Source organism: Balearica regulorum, chromosome 1 (assembly GCF_011004875.1).
Source record: "Balearica regulorum gibbericeps isolate bBalReg1 chromosome 1, bBalReg1.pri, whole genome shotgun sequence".
NCBI classification, from domain to species: Eukaryota; Metazoa; Chordata; class Aves; order Gruiformes; family Gruidae; genus Balearica; species Balearica regulorum.
Genome location: NC_046184.1, coordinates 84,556,223 through 84,569,470, shown reverse-complemented (window position 1 = coordinate 84,569,470; position 13,248 = coordinate 84,556,223). Strand labels below are relative to the sequence as shown.

General features: G+C 41.0%; 1 protein-coding gene across 1 annotated transcript in view; it reads right to left on the bottom strand.

Annotated features, from left to right (window-relative positions):
- The window catches only part of TEAD4 (TEA domain transcription factor 4), a 72,778-nt gene that overhangs the window by 9,860 nt on the left and 49,670 nt on the right, over positions 1-13,248 (bottom strand). Inside the window, exons 7-11 of the mRNA XM_075762748.1 lie at positions 10,604-10,738; positions 9,727-9,770; positions 7,331-7,386; positions 6,412-6,542; positions 5,282-5,455 (exon numbers count right to left, since the gene is read on the bottom strand). Of these exons, the coding sequence (XP_075618863.1) occupies positions 5,282-5,455; positions 6,412-6,542; positions 7,331-7,386; positions 9,727-9,770; positions 10,604-10,738 (540 nt within the window). The remainder of the gene's footprint in view (positions 1-5,281; positions 5,456-6,411; positions 6,543-7,330; positions 7,387-9,726; positions 9,771-10,603; positions 10,739-13,248) is intronic.

Sequence of the window (13,248 nt, the reverse complement as noted above, 5' to 3'; positions counted from 1 at the left end):
CAAGGGCAAAGGTAGAAGATCAAATAGATGAGGCATCTTACAAGCTAAATCTGAGTCAAGAGCCGCCAACTGGACCATACTACTTTTATCTGACAAAGTTAGGGTTCTGGCTTTCTGTCCAAGAAGTTCTAGATGCAAAAAGCTGTGCAAACTCTAGCATAAAAGCAATATCTGATGTGTCTGGGATGCATTCAATTTACAGTGCAGGCTCAGCACAGATGACGTATTTGTCCATAGCTTGCCTGATGACTTCCAAACACACTGAAACTACAATCACTGAGGTATCTGCACTCTAGCATAGCTCAGAGATCTACATATTGCATGCAAGAGAGCTGATCTGCCTGTTTTGGGGAAAACATCTGAGATTTCCTTCTTTCCAGAGAAGTAAGTGGAATTTTTACATACCTACAAAACAAGATTTCTAGATGGAAGAGGAGGGATTTGTTTAGGGAAGGGCATAGTAACTCTCAACAAGCTAGTATAACTTCTTTTCCTTTGTTTTAAATCGTATTGGTGGTCTGAGTCTCTTAGCAGCTCTGCTGAAAACAGCTCTGATGAGCTTGAGTGTATCACTCAACTTCTGCAATCCCAAGAAAGAGACATTTACAGAAAAGTCGGTATTGTGAACTGTCCTAATCATATACTAAGCCAGGATTTTTGTCTGATCTTTGGTGGAAGTTAGTGTCACAACTGATTACCGAGAAAGGCCTCATTCCCACTAGGATGAGTCTGTGAATCACAATTTCTCTGAAACTCTTCACAGAGGGAAATGTGACCTTTGAGAATCAGTCTTCAGCTTATCTGAGGCTTTGAAAAGCAATGATTGGACAAAAGTCCAAATGGCATTACATACCATGAGAAATGATAGCTTGCCAATATCTTGCACACAAGTCCCATGTGGTCAATGGAAAGGCATATGCTGAACAATTCTTTAAGAACAGTCTAAAACTGGTGCCACTGCAGATTCAGCCTCCAAGAAAGGGGAAAAGGGAGAGTTTCTGAGCTAGCCAAAGATAGCAGAAGGCCTTGCCAACAGTACCAGTAGCTGTGACTTAGCTAGCTCTCCCAGGATTGTGTTATTTTGACACCCAGCAGACAGATTCCCTCAGCAATTCAGTCATTCAATCTGCTTTTTGCTGCCAACAATCTCTTTACTGTTGAACACTGTGGGGAATAGCTTTGGTGAAAGAAGAACCATTGATAGAGTCCCCTTATATAAGGTAGCAACTGGTAGGAGGAGGTGCTGGTGGTTGCAGGTGAAATTAATGGGTGGTCAGATCCACTCTCAGCAAAAATGTGCAAAGATCATAAAAATCTCTGTTGCTAGCTGCTGTCTTGTTTGCTGCCTCAGAAGAATTGCTAAGTACAGAATGGACATGGAGACCAAATTACCATCTCCTTGTTCCTCAGGCAGTTTCTGCCAGGTCAGGATTGAAGGCATACGTGGGCAGGGCAGGGCGCCGAGGGGAATGTGCACTGCTGCTGTTTTGACTGGATTTGCTTGGTACAGGAGAGAAGCCAAGTGCAGGACAGCAGTCTGCAGCCCACCCCTTCAGCCCCTTCCACAAAAGTATAATTCATTTACTGCAAAGAAAACATGCAGTGATTTGACTGGTCCACCTTGCCGATCACCAAGAAGAAGAAATTACTACATAAATTCATCATTGGCAGGAAAGGTCTCCCAAGCAATTCTCCTGATCCATCCTTCTGCAGATGGCTGCTCTGGACAAAGTACTGCCCGTCTTAAATTCATGGTTTGCCATTTTCCTTCTATCTTCTGCCCAGATTCTCACAACTTTTGAAAGCTTTAAGATGCAGGTGCACCATTCTACTAATGTGCAAAGCCCTGAAAATGCCTCTTCTCCAAACTATTAATAACGATGCATATAGAAGGAGTTCATGCGGAGAACCAAGTAACAGGTGGTAGAGATAATATTACACTAGAAAAGAGCAGAGCTGCCACTGCCCATGTGTTGGGAGGCTAATGTCTCACATTCATTGTTGTGTGCTAGAATGCACTTGGAGCACAGAGAAATGTCACACAGATGTAATACACAACCTGCCAATCCAAGTCCAAGAGTTAGCTCATTGTACCAAACTCCCAATGCCAAAATCAAGGAAGAATTGCAAACACTGCTTATATTTCACACTAAACAACCTTTAGGTAAATAATTTAAAACACCATTGAACAAACATGAACATCTCTTTCTCAGTCACACCATATCCTAAATGCTATCAGCAATGTCAAGAAACCCCAACCCTGGTGTTTATTAGGCTTCTGGTGCACAACAGATCATCTGGTATATTCAATGCTTAGTCCAGTAATGGCAGGTTCCTGCCTCAGGTTCTTCAAGCCTAAAACTACATATATACAAAACCAACTTATTCAATGCCTTGATTTTTTAAGTCTTTGTTACCTGCAACCACCATCTCAATTCAGAACCTTTGAAAAATCAATCATATCTTCATGTCTCAAAATGCTTCTTCAAGTATTTAACTCTACTTGACACATTTAAGGTTATTGGCAATTTGCTTTTTGATAATACTTTTATCCTAAAATGATGCTATAAATTCAATGGTATAATAATTGCTTTATCCAACACATCTTTGGACATCAAGAATATATTTGTATAGCTGTCCAGAGCAATCAGGCAGCAAAATGAAAAAGCAGCCTATCATATACTGTTAACAGAGGTATAAAAATGCAAAGGGGTATAAAAATCTCAGCTGAAATCTAGTTTTCTTCTGTTAAATCGCTTTTTTTAAAATCACATTGCCTTATCTGTGAAAAGCGTTTATTGGTGGGAAGGGTTGCACTACACACATCTATTTGCGATACACCAAACTCAAGAAGTCCCATGACACATGCAGCATAGTGCATTACAAGGCATGGCTCACATGCTTTGTTTAGTCTTTGTATAAGATTGTGTTACCACAATATTTCAGGCATGTTGAATAGAAAGTTTTGAACAAAAAGGTTTGGAATTTTCATCAAAAAAATCCAAATTTTTTGGAACAAGTTTTTTTGAACTGCTTTAGTTATATTGCCTGAGAGAACCTAGCTGAAATCTTACAACAGGATTAATGTTATGTACTCCTGTGAAACACAGTACAAATCATAAAAATACCCCAATCCTTTCTCATCCAGAATATGGCATCAGGAATGGTATTTTCATCCCCTACTACAGTCTACACAGAGAAACAAAAACAAGACTGAATTATTTACTTCTTAAAAGCTTTAGCAGCTTCCATTCAAACAATGACTTGACTTGTAAACTTTGCTTATTTGTAAGTGACAGCCTGTAGTGTTAACTCCAGATGGGATTCAATAGTGTAAGGGTACCAAAAAAAAAAAAATCAGTCAAAATATTAAACGAAGCCCAGAAATATCACTGTCATTATATCAAGTGTACAGATGCAGAGCCCCAGGATGTCATGTATATGTTGGAGTAAAGGTGTTTCAAATCCCATGTCACATCTCTTTATGCAAGCCAAATTTCAGGGAGTTGATACCCTCTGAACACCAGACACCTCACATGGATCCAGAAAGAGTCCAACTTAATGATATCCCACCACGTAAATCCTTCACAAGCCTAACTTAGGTTGGTCTGACATGATGCCTAGGCCACACTTATCCTTCTGATATTAAAAAACAAACACACACAATCCCCAAACTCAACACCACAAGCACAAAAGCACACTAACAGTTTTAGTAAATAAAATTACAGCTGCACTAGATCACAATGTCATTATGGTTTCTCTCTTCTTGAGTCAAGGAATTCAAAGTGTTTTATTCTCTCTACACAACATCTCCCTCTAAGCTCTTCCTTTTGGTTCCTGAATCTCCCAAAGCACTTCAGAGTGATACCACACAGGAGCCAGTGCTCTTCACCTCAACATGAATACTTTCCTGGGATCTCTACCCCACAGCAGGAAGCAGCTGTCGCAGCTCCTACTTTTCCAGGGACCATTTCTTAGAAGCTATCCCCTCTTACTCTTTTTCCTTTCTTTTGTCACATCAGACTTCTGGTTCCTTTTCCAGACAGTTCTTAGTAGGGTGATCACTACCCAGATTTTGTCAAACGATACTCCTCTCAGCAAGGTGCTGCTGTCTCTCCCCAGTATTTCTCTTCCACTCAGAACAGGGCTGGTTTTACATTTTCTTTCAACGTTCCCAAGCAGGCTTTGTTGCACTCTGAGAGAGACTAATCCTGTGAGGGACCCAGCTCAGTAGCACACAGTCTGCGGGTGGTAAAATTATGTGTCTCCAAGAATCACCAATAACTAATGCTCTAAGCACCAGACACTTGAACAGCAGACTCCCAGCCAACATTCTCCAATGTAGTTCTGGAAAGGGACAGCTGGGAAGTTGCATCTCAAGGCACTTAACTCTTCCTTCTCCTGAAAGCACCAGTTAAGAGGCTTTCTAGTGCCAGTTTTTATGAAGACTATGAGATACAAAAGCTCATTTCTCATCATCTCACTCCTGACCTGGGGCTGAATTATAAGTGGTAAACTCAGGGTGAAAGGCTCCAAATCCCATTACACATTCCCTCAGCCATCTAGCATGCAACTGCCCCAAGCTGCTATTACTTTTAATCTTGTAATACCTATGATAATACTGATCACCAAAACCATTTTGTTTGTACCCTGAAGCACAATGGCACATTTTTTTCAAATTTCAGCTAACTCACAAAATTCCAAATTGAGTGAGTAGGCTTTTGCCAGGCTGATTTCTGCCAACTTACCAGAAGTAATTTCAGTAATACATTATCAGCATAATCCAATTTCATTTTATGTCTCTCTTATCTTTTGTCTGTCCTTGTGCCTGTAGTAAATATGCATCTGTAAATTATTAGTACTTGGAAAACACAAAATGCAGCTAAGGAGATAGGAGAAGAGATGGAAAAATGTTGCCTCTGACTGAGAAGTTACTCAACACTGAGAAGTGAACACATAAGAGCATGCAGAGAGTAATTTCCTCTGAATTCTTCTCTTATACATAAATAAACATTTAAAGGGCCCAAGTCACCATTAGCAAATAAAATTTCCAGACACTAGTCAAGAACAACTCTACAGATGACACTGTGAAAGATACATCTTGCTCCAGGCCAGAATGAGGGACTTGTACAATCAAAGATCTCCAGAGATGGTCGTGACTGTATTCAGCTGCCTGCACAGGGAAAATTTGTTGGGAGGTGGCAGACTTCTAACAGCTCCACCGCTTTTAAAGTGAGAACTTCATAGCAAATGGGTACCCTACAAAGGGTCCTTCCCTTACCCAGAATTTGACAAGGAAGAAGGCATTAGCTGGCCCCCTTTCAAAGAGCTCCTTCAGACCCCCTTTTTTCTCAGGGAACTTGTCATAGATCTGCCGGATATCCACTGCCTCGAGGTAGGGGTCATTGTAGCTGGGACTTGACTGCCCAATGTGCACAAACAGGTGTTTGTTATACTGCAGGAAGAGGAAAAACATGGAATTAGGAAACGGTTCAGTACATACTGAGCATTCATGATTCTTCACAGAAGACTACTGGAAGTCACTGAAGATTTGATAGCATTTTCTAAAAGAGCAGAAGTATTAGCAGAAATATCTCTGCTAATACCAGCTCATGCTGTTATTTCTTTCCTATCAATACATCCATGCTTCTTGCTTCTTCTGAAACATTACTATGGGGTTTTTTCCTATATTCACTCCTAAACCACTGCCTCATGCTTCTGATATATAGTCTGAAATAACCTGAGATACAGTGTTACTTGTCACCAGTCACTCAGTCAAACATCAATGCTACTGTCCTATGAAGAGCTGTCTGAAATCCCACACCAAGGTACTAACCAAATGCTATTACCTTTTCTGAACTTTCCTGTCTCCGACAGAGGAAATGTAACTGACCCATCACCAATGTACGTTTCAAGGTTTAGTGAGATGGGCAAATCTCACTACTTCTATTTTATAGGAGACACCATGGAAACACATTGATACAAATTTATTCCACATGTCCCCAAATTTAAGTTCCCAGCACACCAGAGAAATACGTGGCTTCATGCAGTTTTACCATCATCTGATTCTGGGTCTATCCCCCAAGGCTGAATGGAACAGCTAGAATAGCCTGGAAAGGGGCTGTTCCACTGTCTTATGACCTCAGTGCCTTGAACTCTAGTATGTGAACATCCATGACCCTGGAAAGGGAGGCCAGAAGCACATGGCACAGAGCTGGCTATATCACTATAGGCAATTCTATCCTCTAAGAGAAGAGCATCTTGTGTTTCCTAAAGATGGCTTTCTATTCTCACTAAAGCAATGAAGCAAGTATTTCCACACATGTATAGAAGTATAACATATCCATGATGAACAGGAGCTACCTGAAGACCAAAAATTAATGAGGGGTGGAAGTCAGGTGTGTATCTTACTGTGTCTTGGTCTTGTTGTTGTTCCAAGAATGCAGAGAATTCTAACATCCAAAGTTTGGAGCTAGCAACCCTTCGTCCTTGCCAAGCTGGTGCTGATGGGGAAGGTGAGAGGCCAGTAGGAGACTCAAACCCTAAGCACATAGGATTTATATAACAAAATTTAGAAAGAGAAAAGTTGGTAATAGCTTTCTAGTAGAGCACCTGTTGTCAAAGCTGACTAATTACATTTTCTTGTGACTTCAGTCATCATGCAAAAATATCATTCACAAGGTCCTCACTCTACCTGGGCTCTAAAATGGCTTGTCAAGTTACCCTCTGCTAAGCTAGCACTGTCAGGGTTGGTAATGACGTAAAAGACAATCTACCTGGTTTTGACACCAGAGAAAACACGTTCAGCAACTTTAAGATGACGTAGATTGAGCCCTAAATGAGCAGTGAAATAAACTGCTTTAGTATCAGAATGAAGCATCACCATTAACATGAACATTAACCTCTCAAAATGGGGAAACAGAAGGAAAAGACATTTGTTGTTCCACTTAATGAGAAATTGGAAAGGCAATCACATTATGATGGAAAACAATGTTCTAGTACATGCAGCATGATGGAAGAAGAGTAGAGATATGTACACTTTTATTTTCTGATGAGTCAGGAGGAAAAGAAACCCCAAAACAACCGACCTAAACCAGGAAAAATGTTTTTTTAAATTAAAACAAAATTAAAAAGCTTCAGCTCTCACAGTAAAAGGATGGGAACTGATGATAAGAGGAAATTATAAAAAAAAAATAAATTTGGGGCTCACTGAAGTACTTCAATAGGTTAAAATATTTTTTTTAAATTAATTTTTAAATTTTTTAAAGTGTTGGCTATTTTTGAAGTTGAAATATATTTTCAAAGCAAGGAACTACATTTCCTTACCTACCTGGTAATGGCAGTGGAGGCTGTACAGCATAAGGTTGTTGAGAAAAAGGTTTCACGCTACAGAAGTACACAAAGAGAGAGGGTTAACAAAAAAAACCCAAAACAAAACAAAAAAGACTTTTGAACAACAGTTTGCACAGATTAGATCAAGTATTTCTCCCAAGGGAGAAAGTGGCATAAGTGTCTTCAGGAAATTATCTTTCTGTGTGGGCAAGAGAAAGTCATGGAGAAAGACTCAAAAAACAGTAAGTGACCAGGACCAGACTGAGTAAGATTTGCCTGTAGGTGTTCAGCAGGCTCTCCCTGCAGACTTGTTATTCAGAGATCCTTATCAGCCTGTTAATAGACTGGTGACCATTCATTTATCCTTTTCTTTCAACCACTGCTAGATTTAAATTTATGTAAGTGGATACAAGCTTGGGCTGGCTACCACTCACACTTTTAGGCCCAGATTCAGAGATGTTCGAGACCTACAATTAGACCTACCTTTCAAGACAGCTCAGCTCCACTTTAACACCACTGTAAAAAAAAAATCAAGAGTCTGGAGACATCATCTGACATCGAGGGTGGCAGATACTTCAAGCTTCTAAAAGAACCTCTCATATTGATGTTTCCTCATTCACTTTCAAGCGCAAGGCATAAAATCTACTTTTTATTTCTCCTAGGATGGCTTCCATTCTTTTACTAGCCATTTTTCCCCAGAAGTATTTTATATCTGTTCCCTGATCTGCTCCACAAACATTAGCAATAGCACCACAAGAGAGCAGAAACACATGGCTTGTGTGAAGAACATACTCCCTTCCAGCTGCTTGACCTTAAGTTGGCTTAAATTGCTTCTGCTAGGTTATGTGATAAAAATTGTGTCCCCATACAAAGGAACACAGTAACAATGGCAGGCAGAGCAACTTGAATAATACTCTGACACAAATACACCCAGAGCCATCACTAGTGAACAATCAGCCCATCAAAGGCTTAACTCCACACTGGGGCAGGGGAACCCCAGTAACCCCATCAAGAGAAACAGAGCCCCTGCCAGGGCTGTCACAGGAGAGCCATCAGCCCCATTGTCCAGGTGTGAAACCAACTCAGTGAGCTAGTTGGGGAGGCTTAGAAACCAGCCACCTCACAGACTGAGGGGGTTGTTGCCTAGATGGTGTGGGACACATTGTGGAATATAAGGGAAGAGTGTTTTGGGATTGTGCAATCTTATGATGGGGATGTTTAGGGAGAATATCACGATAAAAGGTGTCAGCTGCATGTAAGGAGGTCTGTACAGCTGTCTGTCCATGTCCTGCACCTTGTCAGTACAGTCTGCACAATCTTCTCACTAAATTCTATTTCTAATTGTTTTCCTGCATAAGGAGCTCTCAGTTCTGTGTGTGTCCGTTTGTTTGTTTCTGGAGTGCCAGGAGCAAGTGAGGGTGTGATAACTAGCGATTACCAAGCCAGACTTGCTGGCAAGCAGATGGTTTGGGAGCCAGCTGTGTGTGTCTCTAGGGGTAAGGATGCTTTCAGAGGGACCAAGAAGTTTGGGCCAAATGACAGAGACTGTGGAGTCTGGAGGTTGACTGAAAGATGAGTTTGTGTGCATGTTTATCTCTGTGGGAGGCAAACCGGGGAAAGCAAAGATCCAGCTACTGGGTAGACTGTGTATCTGAGCCCAGTTACTGGAGAGATTCACTCTATGTGTGTATGTTTGTGTGTGTGAGTGAGAGGCCTGCACCAGCAACTGGAGTGGGGCTGTGGCCTCAGGGGCTCACCTGCCTGGGTGCCAGCACACAGGGAAACAAGGGATCCCAGGGCAGTTACTGGACAGATCCACCAGGCATATGTATTTCCCACTAACACACCTTCACCCTCATCAGCCAGAGAGGGGTACAGGATGAGGCTGTTTGTATTTGTGTGAGTGCTCAGCATTGCCTGTCTGTGCTGTTCTGTGTGGCCAGCTGCGTGTATATGTGTGTATGTGCAATGTATATGCATATTTTGTTTGCACCTACTGGGAATTCATGCTCAACCTTGCTACTGGTTGAACTTGGGAGCATGGAGCTGCAGCAGCCTTGCCTCTATCAGACTGCTAGATTCAGCAACTCCCCTGAAATAACCCAAATTAGACTGCTTGAGTCATGGGACACATTAAAGGGGTGTAAACCATGTTGAAGCTACCATATGAAGACATAGAGTTTTATCTGTTTAAGATTCTCTGATGACCCTCAGTTTTTGTCTTCAACCATGGGCCTCAAGTCTCAGATCCATTATCAGGGAATCTGTCTGAGAACAAAGACTACATTATTTTAGCATTTTATAAATCTGGTAATAGCTAATGGTGTTCCTCAGGCAGCATAGAGGAAGCAGCAGCAGAACCTGCTTTGGATGCTCACATGAAGGAATACTCACTCTTGGGAAGATCCAGCTTGGCCTGGCAAAGCTCCTTGCCAAAACTGCAAGAGAACAACATACAGGCAAAAGTCATCAGTCTTAGGACAGAGATGAAAAACAAGGCTTGCTCCTTTCTGAGGAAAGAAACTGCAAGCTCAGAGATTTTTAAAGATGTGTCTGAGCTGTATCTCTTCTTTCTACCTTCTTGGTTTCATCCTTGTGGAGGTACTGACTGGTCTTCGGTTTTTTTCTACACACTACTACTAGCAATTGACCCAATAGTGGGTTTTAATGTTAAATACTCTTTATGCACCTTCTGCCTTCATCTCCAAGGCTTTAACAATGCTCACTCTCTTGGAGGGACCATTTTCCCCAGGAGAGCTCCACAGGAGTATTTTGGCAGAAATCAGTGCTCAGCAAAAGCTCACTAGACCCAACTCAAAGATTAGGTGATGCTGACAGGCCTCCTCTATTAAGGATTTTACATAAGGACCATAAATTTGTGATCTAAGCACTCAGGATGAGCTTGGGAATTACAAGCTTGAGAAAGGGTCAGGATGGCCCAAATGGTTTTAATCCAACAAGATCCCAGACTAAGAAAAGGAAACAGGCACCTAAAAATATTTCAGGCAGCTGAAAACCCAAAGGATCTGATTGTTCTCTCACTTGTGTCATTTTAAGAAAAGCATATACTGAAACTCTATTGTTTTACATCAGTGTGAGCAAAGAATCAGACCCAAACTGTTGAAGCCTTATGTCAGATTTGCTCTACAAAGACAATGCCATTTGGCCTGTTCTTTCTGATGTTCTCAGGATTTTCCTGAGCAGGTCCCAACACCCTTTCAAATACTCAAGGGTCTTCAGCCCAACTCCTCCAAGACACTGATTCACTCACCCCAGAAACAGCAGGGTAGGCTGGTCGTGGGAGACCAGGCAAGGCCATTTTACTATGGAAGGCAGTTGCAGAGATAATCTGGGCAGATGACATTGTAGCCATACTCTGCATGGCTTTATCTTTAGCTGCCTGATCCTATGGGCAAAAGTAGAAGCAGAAAAAACAGAATTATTAGAATGATAAACAAATTGCCTGGTCTAATGCTGCATAACCAGGATTCTCATCAGCTTCTGTGTAGGGAACAAGCATCTCTGAAAACCCGGGCAGCAGACTCGCCAGTAACTGTCCTAAGAACTCTTCAAAGCATGTAAGTCTTTCACCCATTACTACAGCTTCAGATGTGATTAATCATCCTTTCTGAAATGCTGGGATCACTGGTTTAGAGACTGCTAAGCATTTATCCTTTCTGTCTGAAGGCTTTCAGCTGCACAGCTGAAATGTTTTGTTATGGAAAGTACAATCCTAATTGACTCTTGTGTTTTAATCATTGGTAAGAATATTCAATGGGAAAGACTCTTGCTTATCAAAAAACCCTCTAAAAACAAGCTCACGAAAGGAGCTTGTCATCATCACTACAAAAATACTACCTCAATTTGGGACTGCATTAGTCTCAGGTAGATTTGAACATTTTATTCCCATCCCTGGGGAAACAGGAAATCTTAATAACCTCCCAGGGCACATATGCAAGGACATTCCTTTTTGTATTTTAATAGGGCTGTGGAATTGCACTGTCATTACTTGTAAAAATGTGTGCAACAACTGGGGGCAGGTGAGTCTGATGTATGTTTAAAACAAATAGCATTCTTAATTTCTTCTTCCAAGGACTAAATAGAAAAATAGAAGCAGTTCCCCACATTCTGCCTTTCTTCCTACACCCCTTACAATTAATCTTCATCCTTCAAACACTCCACGTTTATCTGTGACATTATAATTATTGGCAATGCCACAGATTAATTTATGGCTTGGAGAAACTCCCGAAAGAGGTAAGCTCTTGCTGTCATCTTCAGGAATTCTCACTTTCCACTTGCATTCATTGGACTGCGGCAAGTTCTCACCTTTGGGTCTCCATTCTCTCTAACCCCTCCACTTTCCCTAAGGTTTTCTAAAGTTCAAAGTCCATGGATTCTGATGTGTCTAACACAAAAACATTTGGAGGAGGCATAACAAAAGTTCAAGAATAAATGATAATGGTTAAGTGGAATAATCAGTAGGAATGGGCAAAACTTACATATCTTCTTTTTTACAGTATCAGCAACTCCTGTTAGCACTATTCCAGTGAATGGAAAGGAAACATTTTAATTGCTGAAAAAGTTCCTAAAATTCTCCAAAGCAATGGAAAAGATTTTCAAAGTCCAGTTTAAACGATGCTTTAGGGAATACTTTAAGGATTACCTACAACATTTTTTAGGGGTAAGGATTCTTTTCTGTTTTTTTCATGACATGCAAGTGAGAACTGGTCCTTAGGTCATTACAGAAAAGCATTTTTGTCCTCCCGTTACTTTTTCATTGGAAAAATCGTATTTGTCTAACTCAGTTTATACATGAGTTTGTAGGAAAGAAGCATTTACTTGTGGAAGTATTAAAGTAAAAAAAAAAAAAAAAAAAAACAAGTAAGAAGGGAAAATATTTTATCTATTAACCCCTGTTGTGTTTTTCTGTTTTCTTTAAATGCCCGACAGATTGCTGGGAAAAGCATGTTTTTATAAAAGACATCTCCTTTCTCTTTCAGCTAACAGTTCTGTATTCATTTGCATTGTGTTTCCAGTAAAAAAAAAAAAAAAAGCAACAAAAACTTTTACCAAACATTTACAATGTTTGTGGCTTCTGTTATTATTTTCAAAATGCATAATAATAATACCATAATTTCCCTCTTTTCCTTTAGTACAGGCGGTATCTATTAGCCACCCAGGTAATGGAAAACTACTGACTTCTAGGAACACATTTTTCTACAAACCTTTCCCTACTTCCCCACCTCTCTCTGTTACAGGCACAGTGCACACTTAGAGAAGACATCTCGATTTGTGTGGAGACCATAGTATTACAGTAATTGCTCTGAAAAGTCAGCATGTAGCTGCTCTGATCTCTAGGATATAACTATGAAAACGTATACCAGCTGTGGAAAATGAACAGTGATAGAAGAAGACACAGCTATCAGCAGGAACTTGGAAGAATGGCAGCAGCTTTTGTGATTTCATTTCCTTGCTCTATGAAAATGACTAGCAAAAGCACAGAAGTAAATGAGTTGAATCAGTGCTACAGAGTTGACTCTGCAGGCAGGAAGGAACAGTCTGGTACTGGGGAATGGTTCACTGCAGGCAGCTGGGCAGAGCTCACAGCATGGCCTGGGGTGGTGTAAAAGGAGAACAACCAATGGCTCCATGGAGCTCCCTGAGACACCTTCGTTCCCTGAAAACAAAACCGGCCAGCTCCTGTGTGCTAAGTGGAAGCAGGCTTGGCTGACTGGCTTTTCAATCATGCCAAATCCCAGAGCTGTGACATGCAAGGGAATGGAATCAAGGTTACAGATATAAGCAGCAGTAAATCTTTTAACACCCCGGGCAGTTGTTGTTTCCTACCCGCTCTAACTTGCCTCTCAAGCAGGCCTCCACCTGAACTGACCACTTAATGGCACCACAGGTTTGAAG